The following is a 22769-nucleotide window of genomic DNA, read 5'->3' as shown; positions in this document are numbered from 1 at the left end:
AGCTCTATTGAAATATTGTTTTATTTCAGGAACTAACAGCATTCTTTCGCCTTCATAATCTAACCAATATCTACAGAACTATAATATGGATTAAAAACAGGTTGAGTTGTAACAGTTTATGCCAGTCTATAGTGTTAGAACAAGATCAATATTTACAAGGGTGATTCTAACATCAACTTTACTTTTTGTCATTGTCTAGTCAACGGATCACAAGAAAATTATTGTAGGATATTTGTATATATTGTAATATACACATACATCAATATGTATTTCTTTGAATGTCCAGGTGATGAATATATGCTGTTACTGCAATTTAGTAAACATTTAAATAACTGATTTACAATATACTTATAATGTCCCTGATATATACTTACAATATATCACAGAAACATTCAGACATGTTTGCAAGTGTAATGCAGTTGGTCTGAAAGGACTGAGAACATCTACTGGTCAACATAATGTGCTTTGAATTGAATTTAAATCAAACAATCATATTACTCCATCACAATTGTCTCATTTGTATCCTTATTTTAGTAATATTGAAAAAAGAACAACAATGAAACCAAACATTTTGTAAATAATTTGATTTACTGTAAGGAAGTGCATATGAAAAAAAGTGTACACACCCAACACATAACACACACAACACACATAACACACATAACACACATAACAGGGAGGTTAGATGGCTGAGCGGTGAGGGAGTCGGGCTAGTAATCAGAAGGTTGCTGGATCGATTCCCCGCCGTGCCAAATGACATTGTACCTTTGGCATGGCACTTCACCCTACTTGCCTCGGGGGGAATGTCCCTGTACTTACTGTAAGTTGCTCTGGATAAGAGCGTCTGCTAAATGACTAAATGTAAATGTAAATAACATAAACATAGGTATTTACATATACTCAATATTATGAACCTTCAAACCTTTCATGAATAATGTGAATGTTAATGCGTTGAAAACACGAAATTTACATTGGGACCTTATTTAGCACATATGATGAATAGCAAATACATTTGCTAAATAATGACAGGTGAATGACAGACGATGCTGAAATGAATGAAAAACAATCCACATTACGAGACAAAGCAATTCAATGTTTGTGCAACAGAATTATGGACTATGTGGAGAAGCCAAAAATAAATAATAAATAATAAGGCTTTGCTGAAAAACTAGACATTTGAGTAAATATATTGAATATAGTAAACCATGCATTAACATGATCAATACACAAGAAAAGAATTACTGTTTTGGCACAGTTTTTCTCTGACCTTTAATACATTTGAACACTGACAGGCGTATGGATCGAATACTCAAACCATAAATGAGTGGATTGAGAATAGGGGGAAATATCAAAAAGAAAAGGGAAAAGAACACTTGAGTTTCGTAAGGCAGATGACGTAGGTCAAACCTGCTTTGCAGTAATTCCAAAAAGCACCCTATAGAGTACATTGAGACAGCAAACAGGTGTGGGGTGCATGTTGTGATGGCTTTGATCTTCATCTCCCTGGAAGACAAACATAGTCTGAAAATCTGTGCATACGAGAAAAGGACCATGATTAACTGTGGAAAAGTATATGGAACGATAAATGCTAAAGCCACAATGCTAATCAAAGCTGTATTTTAGCAGGATAGCTTCACTAGTGAGTAATTGGTGCAGTACAGCTTGTCAATGGCCTGTTGACAAAATCGTAGTTGAATAGTTATGATTAGAAAAATAAGAATTGCAATCAGGGGATAAACCCAAGTGAACACAATAAGCTTATAGACTTTGCTCAGTGACATGATTGTGTGGTAGTGTAATGGGTGACAGATAGCAGCATACCTATCATAGCTCATCACAGCAAGAAATTGTAAATTCAATCATGGCATATGTGTGTATACCATATATTTGGATTTGACAATAGGCTAGTGATACTTCATATTTGGTTGATAATAGATTTCTCAAAAGGGCTGGTAAAAGAACAGTACTTCCATAGACACTATTTGCTGCTAAGTTACCAATAAAAAAATACATTGGCTCGTGCAACGTTTTCTTAACGCCTATTACAGCAATTAGAAGTAAGTTCTCCGTAATGATGATCATGTAGATAACAAGAAAAATGCAAAAGTATGCATGCTTCAATTTTTCCATTCCATAGTAAACAGTTAACACGATGGATGTAACATCAGAGGAATTTTCCATGATTAAGACGGATGTTTTAAAACACTGTGGGAAAGAAATACAAATGTTATATATTTATAGCTCTTCTTTTCAAATATAGGTTTACCATTTACAATATTTTCAATTTCCTTAAATGATAATAATACTCATAGTAGATCAAACATTAGCAGAAGTAGCACCTATATTGTTACTACTACTACTACTACTAATAAAAGCAATACATCAGAATAGTTGAATAAGAACTGACTAATATTTTATACTAACATTTCTAATGTACTGATGTCAGTCTTACCTGTGTACTATCTCCACACATATGAAATACATTTAATAGGAGCTCTTATGAACCTGTTTCTAACCTCTTCAGTCATGTGATCTTTAGATTTGGTCAACCTATGTCACAGTTTCAGAATCCTTGGAGAGTATTATTTCATCGTGAGAATTGAGTAAATATTCATTCTTCAGCCACTGGGTGTGCTGTACTATAATTATATATATACTTATAAATATTCTTTCAGTTTATGAACATTTTATTTTATATTTTTGATTGGTGTTTATAATTATTAATGTTGTTTGCACAATTTATGTTTATGTTTGGCCTAAAATCACAAGATGTCACATCATGCCCAACTCCCTGGGTCACGTCTTGGTTCTTTCTGTATGTGTGTACTCACCTCTCCTCACATTTCATTGTCACCTACCCTGCCTTTGATTGACCTCCCCAGTCCTGATTGACAACACCTGTTTTCAATCTAGCCCAGTGTATTTAGCCCTTGTGTTTCAATTTATCATTGCTAGTTTGTCTTTGTACCTCGTGTTATGCCCTGTCTCGTCTTCCAGTAATCCAGTAAACCCATTTTGTGAAGATTCAGAGTTGTGCTTTTGAGTCCACCACCTATCAACGTTACAGTACAAACTAGCCAGCAATGGCAATTTGTTGCGGAGGTTGGTGTTGGAGCAGTCTTCTCTCAACGGGTTGGAGGATCACAAGCTCCATCCCTGCGCTTTCCTTTCCCGAAAGCTCTCTTCTGCTGAGGCGTGACGTGGGCATCTGAGAGCTGCTGGCTGTCAAGGTCGCTCTGGAAAAATGGCAGCATTGGCTGGAGAGAGCAGAGAACATTTCCCTGGACTTTGTCTCAGGTCTACCACCCTCGGACGGTAATACCACTGTTCTTACGTTAGTGGACAGGTTTTCAAAGATGGTGCACTTCATCCCTCTGCCAAGGGAACGGCAGAGGCAGTTTTGTCTCATGTTCCGATAGCATAGTTTTCCCAGGGATGTGGTTTCTGATCGAGGATCTCAGTTCATCTCCCAATTCTGGAAGGCTTTTTGTTCATTGGTTGGGGCCACTGTCAGTCTGAGCTCCGGTTACCACCCCCAATCCAACGGCCAGACTGAGCGGCTCAACCAGGAGCTGGAAACAGGGCTGCGCTGTCTTGTCTCCCGAAACCCTATTGCATGGAGCCAGGGGTGCCGTATAGGGGGGGAAAGTTAGGACAATTCCAAGGGCCCCTGACTGACAGGGGCCCCCCAAAATAGAAATACTATTACAAATGATCCCTATTATTATAAAAAAAAATCCATGGGGCCCCAAATTCCTGGCGGAGCCCCCCCTAGTTCTGCCACTGGCCTCTCCCCCTTTCAGTGTGCCTACGGCTACCAGCCTCCCCTGTTCCCTGACCTGGAGCCAGAGGTGGCTGTTCCCTCTGCACAAGCGTTTGTCCGTTTGTCGACGGACCTGGAGCAACGCTCGCCGGGTGCTTCTGCGAAACTCCAGCAGGTATAAGAGGCTGGCTTTATAGACCAGTAAATACATTTTGAGTAACTGTACAATTCACAATGTGTTCAAATGCAATCATGAAATATTACTGTCATAGTGAAATACATACTCAATATGTCATATTGTTCATGTTTTTCAATGGCTCTATTGAAATATTGTTTTATTTCAGAAGCTAAAAGCATTCTTTTGCCTCCATAATCGAAGTAATATCTCCAGAACTATATAATATGGATTAAAAACTGGTTGAGTTGTAACAGCTAATGGCAGTTTGTTGTTAAAACAAGCTCAATATTGACGAGGCCAAACCTTAACATCAACTTTACTTTTTGACATTGTCTAGTCAATGGATAACAGGAAAACTATTGAAGAATATTTGTATATATTGTAATATACCATACACATACATCAACATGTATTTCTTTGACCTTCCAAGTGATGCACATATGCTGTTAATGCAATGTAGTAAACATTAAAATAAATAACTGTCATACAATATACTTATAATGCCCCTGATATGTACTTACATTATATCACAGAAACATTCAGAGATGTTTGCAAGTGTAATGCAGTTGGTCTGAAAGGACTGAGAACAGCTAATGGTCAACATAATGTGCTTGGAATTGAATTTAAATCAAACAATGGAATTAGTGTATATCTATTGCATCCTTATTTTAGGTGCCCTTTTGTAATATTAAGAAAAGAACAACAAAATCAGTTGATTTATTGTAAGGAAGTGCATGTGTAAAAACGTGCACACACCCAACACATAACATTACATTTATATTTAGACGCTCTTGTCCAGAGTGACTCACAGTACAGGGTACAAGTAAAGGGACATTACCCCAGAGGCAAGTAGGGTGAAGTGCCTTGCCCAAGGACACAACTTCATTTGGCATGGCCAGGAATTGAACAGGCAACCTTCTGAGTAATAGTCCGATTACCTGACCGCTCAGCCATCTGTCTCCCTTACATAAACATAGGTATACACATTGTTATGAACCTTCAAACCTTTCAAGAATAATGTGCATGTAAAAGCATTGAAAACACAAACTTTACAATGAGACCTTTATTTAGCACATATCGTAAATAGCGAATACTTATGCAAAATAATGACAGGTGAATCACAGGTGATAGAGAAATCAATGAAAAACAATCCACTGCACAGACAAAGCAATTCAATGTTAGTGCAAAATAATTATATGCTGTATGGAGAAGCAAAACAAATTAACAAAGTCTGGGTTGAAGTAATAGACTCTTGAGTAAATCTATTGAATATGGTAAACCATGCATTAACATGATCAATTCACAAGAAAATAATTTACTGTGTTGGCACAGTTTTTCTATGACCTTTAATACATTTGAACACTGACAAGCGTATGGATCGAATACTCAAACCATAAATGAGTGGATTGAGAATAGGCGGAAATATCAAAAAGAAAAGGGACATGAACACTTGAGTTTCAAAAGGGAGATGACGTAGGTCAAATCTGCTTTGCAGTATGTCAAAAAAGCACCCTGTAGAGTACATTGAGACAGCAAACAGGTGTGGGGTGCAAGTTGTGATGGCTTTGATCTTCATCTCCCTGGAAGACAAACATATTCTGAAAATCTGTGCATACGAGAAAAGGACCATGATTAACTGTGGAAAAGTATATGGAACAATAGATGCTATACCCACAATGCTAATAACAGCTGTATTTGAGCAGGATAGCTTCACTAGTGAGTAATTGTTGCAGTACAACTTGTCAATGGCCTGTTGACAAAATCGTAGTTGAAGAGTTAGGAAAAAAAAAAACAGAAATGCAATCAAGGGATAAACCCAAGTGAACACAATAAGCTTATACACCTTGCTCAGTGACATGATTGTGTGGTAGTGCAATGGGTGACAGACAGCAGCATACCTATCATAGCTCATCACAGCAAGAATTGTAAATTCAATAATAGCATAGGTGTGTAAACCATATATCTGGGTTTGACAACAGGCTACTGACACTTCATATTTGGTTGATAATAAATTACTCAAAACGGCTGGCAAAAGAACAGTACTTCCGTAGACACCATTTGCTGCTAAGTTACCGATAAAAAAATACATTGGCTCGTGCAACTTTTTCTGAACACCGATCACAGAAATTAGAAGTAAGTTTTCTGTAATGATGATGATGTAGATAACAAGAAAAATGCAAAAGTATGCATGCTTCAATTTTTCCATTCCATAGAAGGCAGTCAACACGATGGATGTAACATCAGAGGAATTTTCCATGATTGAGACAGATTTTTTTAAACACTATGGGAAAGAAATTCAAATTTTATTCATTTATTGCTCTTCTTTTCAACTTAAAAGTTTACCATCTACAATATTTTTATTTCCTTAATATGATAATAATAATAGTATAATAATCATAGTAATTCAAATTGTAGTAGAAGTAGCAATATTATTGTTACTATTACTACTAATAATAACAATAATAGCAATAAATCAGAATACTTGTATAGGAACAAACTAATATTTCATGCTGACATTTCTGATAAAATAAAATACATAATTTTTTTACCTGTGTGTGCTATCTACACACTAATTAAATGAATGTACCAGAAGCTCTTATGAACTTATTTCTAACCTTTCAGTCATGTGGTCTTTGAAACATTCAAACTATGTCAGAATCAGAATCCCTGGACAGTATTCTTTCATCATGAGAAGTGAGTAAATATTAATTCCTCCACCACTGGGTGTGCTCTACTATAATAATGTATGTTGATCTTATCTAATATTCTTTCAGATTGAGACAATTATATTTTAGATTTTGATTGCTATATATAATTTTTTATTTTGGCACAATTTATGTTTCAGTTTGGCCTAAAATCACGCCCAACTCCCTAGGTCATGTCTTGGTTCTTTTTCTGTGTGTGTACTCACCTGATCTTATCAAAAATTCTTTCAGATTAAGAAAATATAATGTTTTTGATTTGTGATTGGCATTTGTGGTCGGCGTCTACATGCCCCCGCAGGCTGGCGCCAACGAGGCTCAATGTGTGCTCGCCAGCCAGATATTGAGTGTGGAGCATACAAATCCAGATTCCTTGGTTATTGTGCCAGTCAACTTTAACAAAGGCAATCTCAAGAAACTCAAACTCAAGAACTCCCAAAATACAGACGATTCATCAAATGCCCTACCAGAGAAGGGAACACCTTTGGATCACTGCTACTCTACAATCAGTAAAGCATACCATGCAGTCCCCCAAGCAGCACTGGGTCACTCAGACCACGCCATGGTCCACCTGATTCCTGCATACAGGCAGAAGCTTAAGCGCTGTAAGCCTGCTGTGAGGACATCAAAACAGTGGACCAGTGAGGCTATGGAGGATCTGCGGGCGTGCTTGGACTCTACTGACTGGGATATGTTCATGACTGCCTCCAATAGTCTGGATGAGCTCACAGAGGCTGTGACATCATATATCAGCTTTTGTGAGGACTGTAGACCAACACGCACCAGGGTGAGCTACAACAACGACAAACCCTAGTTTACAGCTAAACTCAGAAGGCTGAGGCTGGACAAAGAGGCCACGTTTAGGAGGGGACAAGGACAGATTCAAAGAGTCTAAGAACAGGTTTAGCAAGGCGGTGAGGGAGGCTAAACGACTGTACTCTGAGAGACTAAAACACCAATTCCCTGCAAACGACCAAAGGACCAATACCTTACGCCACAAAAAGTTTCTTCCCATCTGCTGTTGGCTTCTTCAACAAGGCCAAGGGTTCACACTGACTTCAATTGACTTTAATGTCGTAAACACATTGCACTTTGCACTGCATTCCACAATTGTATCTCTTGTGCCATTTGTAAAGTTTGGAATATTTGTATTTTTTATTGTAAATTACGGCAACTTATATTTTATTTTATATTATATTATATTTTAATTCTAAATCCACGTAGTACTGCTAGTTTTGTACGCTTATTATAATTGTTTAAAAAGTTGTTTGGACTGTGCCGGTCATTTGAATTTCTTTTCTTTTGAGACTTTACACAAACCATAACTCACCACATAAAACATCTATAAGACTTCTTATCATGTGGCCAACACAAGGCTATTGTGGACAGTGACATTCTTGTGACATCATCAGTCAACAGCTACGTAGTGGTATAAAAAGGGGGGGGGGGCAGTCGTTTCATAGTTCTTCTTAAAACAAATATACGAATTTATACAAATAAGAATAAGAACACAAACAAACACGTTTATACAAAACATAAGCCTATCAATAACTGTGATAACCCAATTCACAGCTGATTTCAGGATTATTGGATGTGGACTGTAGGCTGTCTTCACACTACGAGAACAAGCAGTACCAGACACATTCGATGTGAGTCAGAACCATTCACTCTAGCCCTACAACTCAGGTTTGGCAAGCTAACTGTATTCAAGCCAAGTAGCTTTTCAAATCAAATCAAATCAAATCAAATTTATTTGTATAGCCCTTTTTACACGCAAGCATGTCACAGAGGGCTTCACATGCGCCCATAGAACTGCCCCTCAACCAACCTAAACCCTCAAGGAAGACAAGGAAAAACTCCCAGAAAAACTCCCACCGGGAGAAAAAATGGAAGAAACCTTGGGAGGAGCAATTCAGAGAGGGATCCCCTCCTCCAGAGACGGTTGGTAAGAGAGAGGAGCAGAACACAAGCTAAACATAGTCATACAGTGTCAATGGGTTTTGAAACACCAAAATCCATTGTTCGGCTTTATAGACGTTGGATGGGACCGGGAAACTCGCTGTTGGCCGTCATGGAGACTGGATTCCGGGTGACGACCTGGTTCAGCGTTGGCAGACCGACGACCAAGCAGGTCCTGACAGCTCAAACCCCCCACACCACAGGGAATGTGTGGGGGGGGGACAGAGAGGAGAGCAGGGATTAGAGAATGCCAGGAGCAGCTAACAGTTACAGTCAAAATAGAATGAGATCCCCACCGGTCAAGTGTGGACTAGTGCAGCAATTTAACAGAGCAAAAAGGGTATTTGATGCAGCCCCACACACCAAAACAACGACAGCCCCCCTCAGTTGGAACATGAAATCTGTTCCAGGGGAAAGAACTCTAAAGTAGGTTATACTTATACGAATAAGGATGAAAACAGCCAGTCCCCCGTTGTCTCCAACTAGTAATAAAAACTATAACAGTAACAATATACAGCAACGGAACTATAATAATAATAATACTAACAATATACAGTAACAGGTTTACTTTATTTGTAACATCTAGCTGGGCAATGTGAACATAAGCTATAATTAAAATTTAAAAGTTACATGTGATACACACATAGGCAAGCACACATCCCAGGTTTACATAGAAAGTACACACATACTTCCCTTTAACAATCATAGAATTGACTAAACAAGAACGTTTTTAATCTAGTTTTAAATGTCGAGACAGTATCAGCTTCCTTAATTGAGATGGGTAATTTGTTCCAAAGAAGAGGTGCTCTATATGAGAACGCCCTACCTCCAGCAGTTTTTTTCTTAACTTTGGGTATTACCAGATAGCCGGCATTTTGAGATCTTAGAGACCTTGCGGGGCAATAGGGTGCAAGGAGACCGGAGAGGTACAGTGGTGCCAATCCATGCAGAGATTTGTAAGTTAGTAGTAGAACTTTGAAATCAGCTCTGGCTTGGATAGGGAGCCAGTGTAAAGAGATAAGAGTCGATGTTATATGATCAAACTTTCTAGTTTTAGTCAATAGTCTAGCAGCAGCATTTTGCACCCGCTGTAAGTTTTTTAGGTAGGTATTTGGGAGGCCAGAGAACAACACATTGCAGTAGTCCAATCGGGACGTAACAAAAGCATGTATTAGTTTTTCAGCATCATCCTTTGAGAGGAATTTTCGTATTTTGGCAATATTACGTAGATGGAAAAATGCTGTTCTGGTGATTTGCTTAATATGGTACTCAAATGAAAGGTCTGGGTCCATTGTGACTCCCAGATTTTTTACCAGCTGGCTTTGAGATACTTTGACGCCGTCTAAGTCTAAGGTTAGATGGGATAAATTATTTCGGTGTTTTTTCGGACCAAAAATTTGAACCTCGGTTTTATCCGAATTAAGAAGAAGGAAATTTGCAGTCATCCAAGTTTTCAACCCGGAAACACAGGTTTCCATAGCATGTGGAAATTCTCCCGGCTTTATAGACATGTATAGCTGAGTATCATCTGCATAGCAGTGAAAATCTACCCCAAAACTTCTAATTATGTTTCCTAAAGGCAACATATAGAGTGAAAATAACAGAGGGCCTAAAACTGAACCCTGTGGTACTCCGTATTTTACAATGGAGCTCCTGGATGAGCAACCATCATAGTGGACATATTGTGATCTATCAGATAGATACGATCTGAACCACTGAAGTGAAGTACCAGAAATCCCAACATAGTTCTCCATACGTTCCAGGAGAATCTCATGATCTACAGTGTCAAAAGCTGCACTTAGGTCTAGAAGAACAAGGACAGAGCTAAAGCCCGCGTCAGAGGCTAATAATAGATCATTGACTACCTTGGCTAATGCAGTTTCAGTGCTGTGGTGAAGACGAAATCCAGACTGGAGAGGTTCATAGAGCTGATTTGAGGAGAGGTGCTCAGTGAGCTGTTTTGCCACAGCTTTTTCCAAAATTTTGGAGAGAGATCTTTTCAGCACTCAAGTTAAGGACTGAAGCATTTTCATGTCCCTTAAAAGGATGAATAGATTAGCTCCAGAAAAGCCATAAGCCTATTATTATGATCAAATAATAACGGAAAGGTCGGTTCACCTGAGCTGGCCACTGCACAGCCCACACGAGCAAAAAGGGAGTTTAAATCAAGATACCAAAAACTAAAAGCAATGACGTGCAAAGCTAACAGCATGAGTCTGAGGCCAAGAACTTGGAAGCACAAAGGTTCTAAGGCTCCATGGTAGCAGCTAACACATATGATGTATAGTAGTAGTGATTCGATTGTTGAAAGCTTGGAAATGGGAGAGAAAAAAATGGTAGTTTGTTCACACAATTAATCCATAAATTGGTGAAACCGGCTTCACCATGTGGGGTGGAACAATTGCATAATTGAGTCATTTGGCTGGTCCCTATAACCAACCAGAGGACTAAGGTTAAGACAGTGGGGGTCTATCGCCCTTACCGGACTGCCAGTCCACCCAGACAGCAGTCTGGAGTGGACCGGAAACACCACGGCCCTCTACACAAAGGGACAGACAAGGATCGTTTCCCCGAGGAAGCTTCTGTCGTTCGATGTGTGCAGCTCTCTACTGCACATTCTACCAGTCTGTGGTCACTAGTGCCATCTCCTATGCTGTGGTGCGTTGGGGTGCTCGAATGAAGGCGTGGCATGTCAACGGCATGAACCAACGGATGAGAAGAGAAGGCTCTGTTCCGGAGAGTAACCATGGCACCATGGGAGGGGGAGGGGGGGGGGGGGGTGGCAGAAGCACTACTTAGTTCAAAGTGCATTCTTTTCAGATGCATGGGTTCAACACTGACTACTTTGAAACCCTTGGCAGGGTCAAAGAGGTCATGAGCCTGTTTTGTTACATCAGAGTTCCGTCCTTGTTGTTTAACGAGAGGTCGTTAAGACTCTATCCCCACCTGCACGCTTTAGTCTCCAGGTACTGTCCACAGAGGGTCAAAGAGGTCATGAGCCTGTTTTGTTACATCAGAGTTCCGTCCCTGTTGTTTAACGAGAGGTCGTTAAGACTCTATCCCCACCTGCACGCTTTAGTCTCCAGGTACTGTCCACAGAGGGCTGGTTTTGGTTCTTAATTGCAGTCAAGGGGATGGAGAAACTAACTTTAATAATGACCTCTAATAAACATGTTTACCCAATCAGTGGTTACATCAGCCATGTCCCAAAAGGGACAGAGAAAGACAACTGTGGCACAAGACGAAGTTTAAACATTCCCTGTTCTTGTAAACAACTAATAGTGTATTATTAACTGTCACAGACATTAAATCCACTACGAAAGCCCTCTGTATCAAAATATGACCTTCACAAACATCAGGTAGAGTTCTGGGCCTTGAAATGCATGGTTAGATTTCAGAACAAAAGTATCGTATTTTGAAGTAAATGTTGAGGGTCACACATGGCTGATCGAAACTGGTGAAGAGTAAAACCAGTTTGAGGGAACCTGTAATCTAAATGACTAGCATGAGTTTGGGTCATGTGAAATCAGTTTTCGCTGTGTTTATTTGCAGCGGCTCATGTCCCATGGTGTTCATCATGAGAACCCTATGCAGTGAGGCTGTTTTACTCAATTTGATTAAGAACAGTGTCTCTATTCAAGCACCCACATAGTTTCTTATTAAACATTGCTGTGACCATGTGCTTTCTTTTTAGACACTCCTCCAATGGGACTAACATAAGAAAACGATTTTCAGTAAAGTACAGTTTTGGTCAATACCCTTGTTGTAGAAACATAGAGGAGATGTCTTGCCAACAAATGGTCGTTTTGCTGCTCCTGGTTTGTTTGTCACTTCATGGTGAGTTTCCATTCAATTTGTTATTCTTAGTCTTAAATACATGTACTTGCTTCTGTGTTGCATGTAATACATCTAAATGCTCAGAAGAAAAAATCATTTTGTTGTCCTTCTGGTTGTAGTTGTGCAGAATGAGGCAGCTGTGTTTCCCTGGTCTTGTCCCAGCCTCAGTGGTGTTTGTCGAAAGGTTTGCCTCCCAACAGAGTTGTTCTTCGGACCTCTGGGCTGTGGAAAAGGATTCTTGTAAGTGCTATATATAAATATGTTTAAACTCTTATCAAGTACAGTATATTATTATTCAAATACACACACAGATGTTTTCCAGGAAAGTAATGCAAGCATTTTTTTCTTCCTAGGTGCTGTGTATCCCATTTCCTATAAAAACAGAATAATTTCAGAAAATAATATTATGTGATCACTGTGGAGCAGATCATGTGATCACTGTTGTTTTTTTTAGATATTACTTCACCATGAAGTGTATGGGGCCTACTTTGGATTTCCTAACTGTCAATCTAATCTAACTATCTGCATATGTATTTTTATGCTTGCTAATTATTACATAATGAACCAAGTCTTTAATAAGTACATTTGAAATGAAATCCAATTGTAGTAGCTTCTTTTATTTAAAAATGTTAGTGAATATCCTAATTAATATAGCAAAAGCATTCTATTGCATCGGATTTGTATTTTCATGACAAAAATGTACTGTGTGCACAACTACTCTCTTGGAGCGACCATGTTTTTGGTTCTGATTGTCATTCTTTATGGTTTACTTGTATGAGCTGATTTATCATTGGTTGGTTCAGTACTATCTTTACCTCTAAATGCAGTATGTTTATTCAAACCAACAAGGGGACATTGGTAACAATATATAAGAATGCATGTGCACTTGAAATACAGTGCAGATCAGTACTTTTTGACTAAGTAACAACATAAACCTCATCACACCAAACCACCATGACTTCTTGATTGTGTTTGCGTCTTGATTTCTGTGTGATTGTCCATGCACATCTTTCCCATGGTTCCTTAGGGATTCAAAAGTGATGTCACTTGGCAGTACAGCTGCTTCAGAGACCACTAAAGCAGACCGCAAATGTTCAGCATGCTTGAAGGTCTCTCGCACAGGGAACCTTTCGCTTCCATTTCCATTTAGTCATTTAGCAAACGCTCTTATCCAGAGCGACTTACACTAAGTACAGGGACATTTTCCCCGAGGCAAGTAATCACCTTACCGGCTGTGTGGACACAATGTAATTTGGTTCGCACAGCCGGGAATCGAACCAGCAACCTTCTGATTACTAGCCCGATTCCCTAACCACTCAGCCATCTGACTCCCCGTACATTGTCTGAGACATATGATGTAAAAAAAAAAAACTGTCAAACAGAAGCAGTGTGAGCCTGTGTAGAAAAGATGCAGCGTAGAGACAAGAACAAAGAAAATAAAGGGACTTAATATATCAATAAAACTTTAACAACATACAGTTTGCCACATGAATCCCGACTGGTTGGTATATTGTCAACTTTTCTTAGACTTCATCTGGTTAGCGCTACCGAGATAATGTGCAGCCTAGATTACTGTATGATGAACAATTGACCAACAAATGTGGGCCCTGTGGTTGACACATAGGTTGGATAACTGTCAAAACAATATCAAATCATACCTGTCATTTCAAGTATGTCAGAAATGATTTGATCCTAATGTGTACTGGCTACTGGCACCTGATGCTAATATGACATCACTACAACATGGGCCAGTCGAGAGTTTATTGTAGAGATGCACCCAATGTGCTACTTTATGAAAAAAATTATTTAGGCTTTCAAAACAATATCAAATCATACCTGTCATTTCAAGTATGTCAGAAATGATTTGATCCTAATGTGTACTGGCTACTGGCACCTGATGCTAATATGACATCACTACAACATGGGCCAGTCGAGAGTTTATTGTAGAGATGCACCCAATGTGCTACTTTATGAAAAAAATTATTTAGGCTTTCAAACCATTGAATAACTTGATTGGGGTAGTTGGCTGATCATCAACAAATAAACCAGTAACAACAGTAAAATTATTATATCTTACCATGAATGGATTAAGCATCTTTCTGAAAGTATAGATGTATAAGTGGGAAAATGCAGTCAGCTTTTACGGATTCTTTCTCGTAATTTCTACTAGTACTACCCTTTTCGTGAGCCATTTTTTATATTTACATTTATTCATTTAGCAGATGCTTTTATCCAAAGGGACTTCCAAGAGAGAGCTTTACAAAGTGCATATGTCACTGATAATAAGAAACAACAAAATAACTCCAAAAACATTGCGGGTAGCCAAAACATGAAGCACATATTGTGAACAACCAAAATAAGTGCCAAAGGGAAGAACCATAAGAGCTTGTAGTTAAACAAGTTACAATTAAACAACATGAATCGCCAAGTGCAAGTGTACCTGTAGAAAAGCAAGCAACAGTGTACATAATAAAACAAAAAATCTTGCTTATATCAAATGAATATGTACAATACTGCAATTTCAGTTGGTTTGGGGTCTAAACCATACCCTTGGTCAAATGTGCAGTTCTTCAATGCATACTTAAACCAGGTGGAAGACATGCAATTTCTCGCCATTCCACAAGAGGGAAGTGTCGACCCTGCCTGGTTTGATGTTTAACAGCAAAACAGGAAATGCTGCTTCAATACTGTCTCCGTAATGATTGTTTTACAATACTCTGAACGAAGATACACTACCATAAACAATAGTATTATACGTATGTATATTTAGGTACACACAATATCTCCAGTTGTATATTTAGGTACATATTAGACCTCCCGTCCTAGCGAGATCCAGCTTGGTCTCCACGAAACTATTTACTGGGTAAGTAACTAGCTAGCAAGCTAAAACTAACAAGCTGGAAGAAAGGCTAGGCTAGGTGGGTCGCTAATGCTAACATCAAAACAACAATCGTAACCAGCTGGGTCCAATGGTTCAGTTTGCGTGGAAAGGTAGACTATCAACCCTGTAATAGATAACACTAGTGGAATGTGATGTCTGTAGTGCTAGCGAGTATATTGTCACAGTGTACTGTAATCCATAGGAACATTTAGACTCAACAAATATTTTAGTGGTAAGTCGCTTAGCTCAAGACTAACGTTACTACTAGCACTACCAGTCTAGCTACAGAAGGTTCTAGCTAGCGATTTAGATACCTCAACCCAAATCGATGCTATACGTGCGTCTAGCCTAATTACACGTCAACCGAATGTATTATTTCCTTGACAATACATTTTCTCCCAGATAATACATAAGAAACAAGACTGTAACTTATAGTGGTAGCTAATAGTTCGCATATACCCACGTTGCATAACTTATCTAGCTAGAGCTAGCTTACTGCTTAGTGAGTTTAGCACCATAACAAGACAGGCCTTTGAAGGTGTGGTTATGAAGTCCCACAGCCTACAGCACACCATAAGAAACGTTTTATGATGACATTTTCAGGTGCTTGTTTTAAATGGTGTTGATTAACCTAACGGATCAGTCAGCTGTACATTCTTTAATCACTTGAAGCTTTCCTTGACCTTTCAGGTAAAGCAGTTCATCTGCCTGGTTGCTAAGATGCGGGGTGTGTGGTGCATGGGCGCCCGTCTGGGGGTCCTGGCTATAGCACTCTGCTGCACTCTGGCACCAATACCTACACATGCCTACATTTATGCTGTGAGTCATGCGCAAACTAGTTTTTGTTTCATTCTATATTTCATGATATCAGTCCTGTTTCCATATTCATTTAAAATATAGCCATTGTTTTGTGGGGGTGGGGGGGGGCGGGGGACGACTTTGTTGGACTTAACTTTTGGCGTCTCACCATTAGCATTATAGCAATATGACCAACATGTTGTTTGAGGACCTGCCCGCCTTGTTTGGATCGGAGCTACCCAAGGAGGGACTCATGGTGAGAAAAGGATAAAGAGCACTTTGTTGACAGGAGCGACGCGGTTTTGATTCGGATGACCTCTTTTTTTAATTGGACAATTTTCCTTTCTTTGCCCCTTGGCGTGTAGGGTTTGCTGGTGGAATCACGCCCACTCGATGGGTGCACACCCATAGATCCCCCGCCACCTCTGCCTTCCCCCAGCGATGCTAATGCCACAAAATTTATTGTGCTCATCCGACGCTATGACTGCAATTTTGACATCAAGGTCAGTGCATTGGATATCAAAGTCAAAATGTTTGATTTCCTTTTTCTCCCCCCCCCCCCCCCCCCCCCCCTGCAAGTTGTTCAACTCACTCTTGTGCTTTCACTTGATCGCAAACTCCAGGTCCTGCATGCTCAACAAGCTGGATTTAGTGCAGCGATCGTTCACAACATGTACTCTGACACATTGCTGAACATGGGCTACAGCAATGGTGAGTGTTGTTTCGAGGCCCTTTGAAACACGACCAGTTTGGGCTGGAAATGGGCCAATGTCACAATTCAGCAACATCAGACAGTGTGAGAAATGGATTGTCTTTGTTTACAGACACAATAGCAGAGGAGATCGAGATCCCTTCAGTGTTCACCAGTTACTCTGCCTCCCAAATTCTGAGGAGTTATGTTATTCCTGAGCGAGGGTAAGTAGTACGTGACACCCATGGGTTTTATAAAATTGAAGACTGAACCTTTCATCCATATACCATATACAGTAAACCTATGAAAGTGTAACAATGGGGCAGATAAAATAATTGTGGTGATGTAGCTGGGCAGACATTTTTTTCTGTTGCCAGGTAAGGTTTAGGGGGTGGGGGGTAGATGGCATCTTGGTTCCAAGAGATAACATTCTTTAACATTCCATATTAAAGCGCATCGAATATTTCAAATTGAAAAAGACGGCAAAGATGTCCATCTGGCTGTTGCGTGGCAACGATTTATGTAGGAACTATACTTTGTAGTAGCGGAAGAATGACGGTTTATTATTCAACTATTTTGTTTCTAATTGTTTTTATTGATGAAACCATATCAAATATTTGTAGTAACAGTTTTAGAAAATCAATAAGCCCCGCTTCGCGTCGTGCCTAACAACTCCCCTTACCTGTTCTAAAATCAGCGTAAACCACGGCCTCTTGGGGCTTATTGCTTAATTCTACATTATCATGCTACATGAATACTTTATTATTCCTATGACACAACATGTGAACTTGTGACATCACAGAGACTTTCCAACTTTTGCTAACAATGAGAATGGCTCGGGAGAAATGGGGATGGATTGACGGCCCAATGGAAGCCTAACCATTTCATATGGATTTGTAGTGTTCCCATCGAGTTGATTCCGTTCATGAAAACACGATGCAAAACACCATGGATGAACTGCAGAGTGTTTGGCTGATTGCGAACCCCATCATACTCATAGAAACTGTACTGAGTCTCTCGATCATGTGGCTTTTAGTCCTGGGGCTTGACCATCCTGAGGCGAGGCACTCTTTAAATAGTGTCTACATGCGGAAACTGATGGCTCTGTATTTGATGTGCAGGGCATATGTGATCCTCAAGCCCGAGTTTGCCTTTCCCCTCTCCTACTACCTCATCCCCTTCACTGGAGTGGTGGGCATGATCATCCTTGTGATGGTTGTAATCATGGTAAGTTCTTCGATGGAACGTGTGTTCTATATTTGTCCTCCTGAATTTCTGTCACGGGAAGACGGCGAAGCTCGACTCCCATTCTAGTTTGTTGTCTTAGTTGTCTAGTGAGGTGAACACCCTTCCTTCGATCTCCTTTCCCTTGGTTTAGATCGTCCGTTGCGTGCAGTACAGAAAGCGGATGAGGAAGAATAGACTGACCAAGGAGCAGCTGAAGAAGATTCCCATTCACAAGTTCAGTAAAGGTAAAGCACGTTCTGGACCTGGACCTGGGTTTAATCACTTTAATAATCCCAAAGGAAATTCAGGTGTTCAGGGAACTCTTTATGTAGTTACAGAATAAAAAAAAAAAAAAAAAAAGGGAACAAAAATGAACGCAACTCATAATAGAATATACACTGTGTAGCACTTTGGACTTCAAACTTACATTTGGCAGCCATTTTGTTTTTAATCTAGCTTTGTCTGTGAGAGTGTAAGCAGGTGACCTATTACGTTGGTAGAATGGATTTAACAACAGTATTCCTGCTTGGGAATGGGTCTTAAACCGGAAAACAAATGTGAAAAATGTGAAAACAAACAAATCAAATTTCCGAATCCTGCTCTGCCTCGTTTAATACGTGTTCGTGTACTGGCATACTTCTATTGCTTAGGCCTCGAGTCAATTCTTGTAGATCTTTTATTGCATGTCAATGGTTTTTCTTTTTATTCACCTTTTATCAACCTTTGAGTCTTGTTTTTTTGTGTGATCTGTACAGTCATTTGTTTTTAGTCAACTTTTTTTTTTAAATTGCAAGAAGATTCAATGTTTTCTCTCCAGCATTATATCTGTCCCGTTTCCTTTTGCAGGGGATGAATATGATGTTTGTGCAATTTGTCTGGACGAGTATGAAGAGGGAGACAAACTCAGAGTGTTACCTTGTTCACACGGTAATCTGTTATGAAGAAACATACATGCTTACATACATACATACATACTTTATTCCATCCTAAAAACTGCATCGTTACATCAGTATACCAAAAACTGTTAAAGCAGTTGGTTATCTGTATTTACTGTATTTATTTATGATGAGTAGTTAGGTTCTTTATTTGTGAGTGGTTTTAACCGGACCTCAGTACTTAATTTCGTTCCAGCTCATGTACCATGTTTTTGGAATGACAATAAAATGATCCTTAACCTCACAGACAAATTCTAACATACCATGTTTGGTCTCCACAGCGTATCACTGCAAGTGTGTGGACCCCTGGCTCACCCTGACGAAGAAGACATGCCCGGTGTGCAAGCAGCGCGTCACCCGACCCAACCCAGAGTACTCCGAGTCTGAATCCGAGGAAGAGGGGGCCAGAGGGGCAGGAGGAGGGGAGGAGGGAGCCGAGGGGGAGGCGGACACCGAACGCACCCCCCTGCTCCACTCCGCTAACCCGGCGTCTCCCACCGGCAGCCCAGGGGCCTACTCGGCCACTGTGGTCACGGTAACCACCGCCCAGTGCCTCGGCACCCCTCCCCTCTGTGACTCCCCAGTCCTGGGCTATGAGGGCTACTACTCCCCTGAGGAAGACTCTGACTCTGACGCCGGTGAAGGGGGGGAGGACGCTCACCCTTCCGATGATGACACTGCTCAGCTCATTGGGAGGGGGGGTGTGGGCGTGTGATCTGCTGATGTTGACGATTGATTAAATCTGTATGAGCTGGAAAAGGTCAGTCTGTCGCCAAGGTGGGGTTTTTTTTTCCGTTTTTTTTTTTTACCACACTAAAGATTTTAAATGGTTTATGAAGTCTGGATTGTAACATTGTCTGTCATAGACTGTAGACTTTAAAACACTTGTCACTTTGGTTATCATTGAAGATTTTCTTTTTTTTTTTGGTGTGTGTGTGTTCCACCACACCAAGTTAGAAATTACACTTTTATTCATAGTTTTAATATAGAACTATGTTCTGTTACTTCTTTTTAAAGTTCTTACTTGTTTTAATGTTCTGTATTCTATGGAACAAAGTTAATTCAAATGGGTTATTAGTTCAGCCAATGTACTGTAAACCCAGCTTGGACAGGCCCAACCTTGAAACTACAGGGCCCAGATTTGCACAAAATCATTGGATTGCCAACTTGAGTTTAAAAGTTCATTGTGAAATACTAAATACTGTTAATGATTTATTCATCTTCCTCTAATTTCCTGATTTTATTGATATTCAAGTCAAATTTCGGAGGTCGCCGTTTTAACTGAATGTTATGGCTACATTCATGGTATAGGTGTTGAATTAAAATGCCCTTGATGATACAGAATTGTAGGGTCTACAGTTTAATTCATTGTAATTCAAAGAAATGCAACTCCAGTCATATTGCAAATTATTGGATGAATCCAAACATAATACAACGTTTTTGATAACTCATGCATCTTATGCTTACAAAAAGACAGTCCACCTAATACAAAATCCACTTGGATGTTTGTGTTTCCTTAGATTGCCCAGAAACTGCATTTTAGAAACATTTAGGATATCAAGCAACATCCAAATACATTCATTGCACTGAATTTGAAGTAAAATACAATTTAATAATAAAACAATAAAACAAATGAATATTTGTCCCTTCAAATTTAGAATAGACCTCCAACCCTGAATGAGTGCTGCATTACTCGGTGATGGCCTTTATGGAAGTCAAGATTGTAAAGGGGCCATAACCAGTTTTAAGGGAAATTACAGAACTGTCATACTGTCTGTTGGTCCCTTTATACTATAGGGGTTCTGGAACACGTGTTCTTAGTTACATGTTTTTCTCTTTGGGTTTTGTTTTTTGGTGTTTTCGGTAACTAGAGGGATGTTAAGTTTTACGTGATGTTTAATGTATCTGATTTATAGGCTACTCTTAACTCATTAATCAGTGAGATAAGAAACATCATATCTAATAAAATGTTTGTTTTTTATCTTTATAATAATTATATTTACAACCCTTGGTATGGTAGTTTCATTACCATGCAGAAATACCAATAACATGTTATTTGGCTAATGTTTCACACCAGTCTCTATAGGTTGGTCACATTTTTGCTCACACTAGCCTTTATTTGACTGTTCAACCAAGGTTTGCTATTGGGAAGTTCTGTCGTGTATCTGTGTATCTTAAGGGACCCTCATTCATTTAACACACCATTTTTTAATGCTGGTTTAGACATTAAGACCTCTGTAGAGATTATAAATGTGCAAAGTGTGTCCTGTGTATTTTCTTGTACCCATACTTCAAAATACACTCCATATAGCTTTTTCATTTTCAGTGAATTGAGAGATCAGATCAACTAATATCCTTAGATCTCTTCTGTTATATGAATTGTTGTGTACATTTTTTATAACTTTCGGTTTACATCTTAAGAAAACGATGTATCTGTTTGTCGACACATAATAAGTAAGAATCAATGTGTATGCTTTTTGATTAGAATGTGCCTAATTTCAGTCATAAATAATTTTGAACTAAATTTCTTCAATGTGCATATACCAAACTTGAGGTGTAAGTGATTCCAATTTAATGGGGCTTGAGAGCAATCATGTATGTATTGAAGAACTTTTGTATGTCTAAATGTTTATTAAAACACAAAGACTAGAGTATTATGTGTCTGTGGGATCTTGAAGGCAACTCCTGCGTGATATAGCCACAAAGTGCTTCTTATCTGGTGCACAGTTTTCTGACATTTTTAATGAAGACATCATCAAGCACCACGACTTCATTAACAGGTGATTACCTGAAAATGCACTGGTCATTACTGGCCTCGCCTCTAGCAAGTTCCATTTATTACCATGAAGGATTATCGCCTACAGAGAAGGCCGGTTACAATACCATTGAGTCTCGATGACTGTGTCTGAGGCCCATGTTGGCCCTTTTGTATTAGCTGATGGGGAGGCAGCCATTCAGCTAATGAAGAATTAAACAAGCTTGAGTGCGTCAGATTATATCCCTCTCTTTCAGTAAAGCTTCTTGGCTTCGATGCTGTTTTTAATCCTTCCTCTGCGTCCTGACATTTCTTCTTTGTTCTATACACCACAGCAGTGAATAGCGTCTACTGTAATGTCTGTTAGCTTATAGATCTCAGGATGTTGGGTGCTTCGCTGGCTCACAATAAACGAGTTCCCTTTATCAATTCATTTTAGCATGTGCTGGATTAAAATCTTTAATGACTACTCTGAAAATATGACATCACACATTAAAAGATATATAACCGCCAAAGTGCCAAAACCATCACATTTCCAAATGATTGCATATTTGTCAAATGTGTGTCTTATGCCTAGGGTGATACCTTTTTGTACATATTTGAAACTGTAAGTAAGACTTTTGCCTTTGCTGATAAATTGCAATACCAGATTTACAAGATATGACACCTCACTTGACCCCATCTCCTTATTCATTTGTATCACCCTCATCATTTTTGCTTCTTTTGCTCGTCTCAACCGCTATTTTGCTGGATTCCAAAGAGTACCCACAAGAACTGGATTATGAGGTATGTGATGGCGTATATTTAACCTTACAGATATTTATTTGGATTTATCAACAATATATATAAAAAAATATTTAGCTAAATATCTACGTTGTAGATATTTCAATGTGTTCATTGTTTTTTTTAATGAAAAATATATTTTTGTATTCCCTTGAGTTTCATTGTGTAGAATAGTGACTTTGACCAAGATAATGATAGAGGATTTACAGTTGATACAGGATATAAATTTATATTATAAATATAAATATATTAATAGATTG

The 22769-nt window shown here is 39.2% G+C and overlaps 3 protein-coding genes and 1 long non-coding RNA gene across 6 annotated transcripts; 2 read left to right on the top strand and 2 right to left on the bottom strand.

The window, feature by feature from the left end:
- Nucleotides 1-1238: 1238 nt before the first annotated feature.
- Nucleotides 1239-2528, bottom strand: LOC124488007 (olfactory receptor 142-like). The gene is given in 3 exon segments (XM_047050445.1): nt 1239-1844; nt 1846-2205; nt 2517-2528. Coding segments are annotated over 3 exon segments (978 nt in total).
- Nucleotides 2529-5256: 2728 nt separating this feature from the next.
- LOC124488006 (olfactory receptor 151-like) lies at nt 5257-6198 on the bottom strand. Its single transcript, XM_047050444.1, has one exon. It carries the CDS (start codon nt 6196-6198, stop codon nt 5257-5259), a length of 942 nt encoding a protein of 313 aa, XP_046906400.1.
- A 6147-nt stretch (nt 6199-12345) lies between these two features.
- On the top strand, nt 12346-13388 carry LOC124487993. The gene is made up of 3 exons (XR_006958579.1): nt 12346-12439; nt 12602-12679; nt 12793-13388. It is a non-coding gene; the product is annotated as an uncharacterized LOC124487993 (long non-coding RNA).
- Nucleotides 13389-15082: 1694 nt separating this feature from the next.
- Nucleotides 15083-21625, top strand: rnf167 (ring finger protein 167). 3 transcript variants are annotated; one of them, XM_047050424.1, is made up of 11 exons: nt 15083-15302; nt 16011-16139; nt 16294-16374; nt 16484-16621; nt 16742-16829; nt 16943-17033; nt 17931-18036; nt 18188-18281; nt 18883-18963; nt 19253-19699; nt 19771-21625. In XM_047050424.1, the coding sequence occupies exons 2-10, from the start codon at nt 16041-16043 to the stop codon at nt 19684-19686; spliced, it is 1212 nt and encodes a 403-aa protein (XP_046906380.1). In that variant the 5' UTR covers nt 15083-15302; nt 16011-16040; the 3' UTR covers nt 19687-19699; nt 19771-21625. The 3 variants fall into 3 exon arrangements, with proteins under 3 accessions (XP_046906380.1, XP_046906379.1, XP_046906381.1); XM_047050423.1 differs by having other exon boundaries at nt 15084-15302; nt 19253-21625; XM_047050425.1 differs by lacking the exon at nt 15083-15302 and adding an exon at nt 15352-15430 and having other exon boundaries at nt 19253-21625.
- Nucleotides 21626-22769: the final 1144 nt, after the last annotated feature.

The sequence above is a fragment of the Hypomesus transpacificus genome, unplaced genomic scaffold (assembly GCF_021917145.1).
Source record: "Hypomesus transpacificus isolate Combined female unplaced genomic scaffold, fHypTra1 scaffold_116, whole genome shotgun sequence".
Lineage (NCBI taxonomy): Eukaryota > Metazoa > Chordata > Actinopteri > Osmeriformes > Osmeridae > Hypomesus > Hypomesus transpacificus.
Note: the sequence above shows the minus strand (reverse complement) of the source record. Positions and strands in the feature narration are given on the sequence as shown.

What these genes read in the sequence shown, in the direction of transcription:
- LOC124488006 (XM_047050444.1), bottom strand. Translation starts at nt 6,198, where the DNA reads ATGGAAAATTCCTCTGATGTTACATCCATCGTGTTGACTGCCTTCTAT.
- rnf167 (XM_047050424.1), top strand. Translation starts at nt 16,041, where the DNA reads ATGCGGGGTGTGTGGTGCATGGGCGCCCGTCTGGGGGTCCTGGCTATA. An exon ending in CACATGCCTACATTTATGCT is followed by an intron (nt 16,140 to 16,293) that starts GTGAGTCATGCG and finishes TCTCACCATTAG; the next exon opens with CATTATAGCAATATGACCAA. An exon ending in AGTGTTACCTTGTTCACACG is followed by an intron (nt 18,964 to 19,252) that starts GTAATCTGTTAT and finishes TGGTCTCCACAG; the next exon opens with CGTATCACTGCAAGTGTGTG.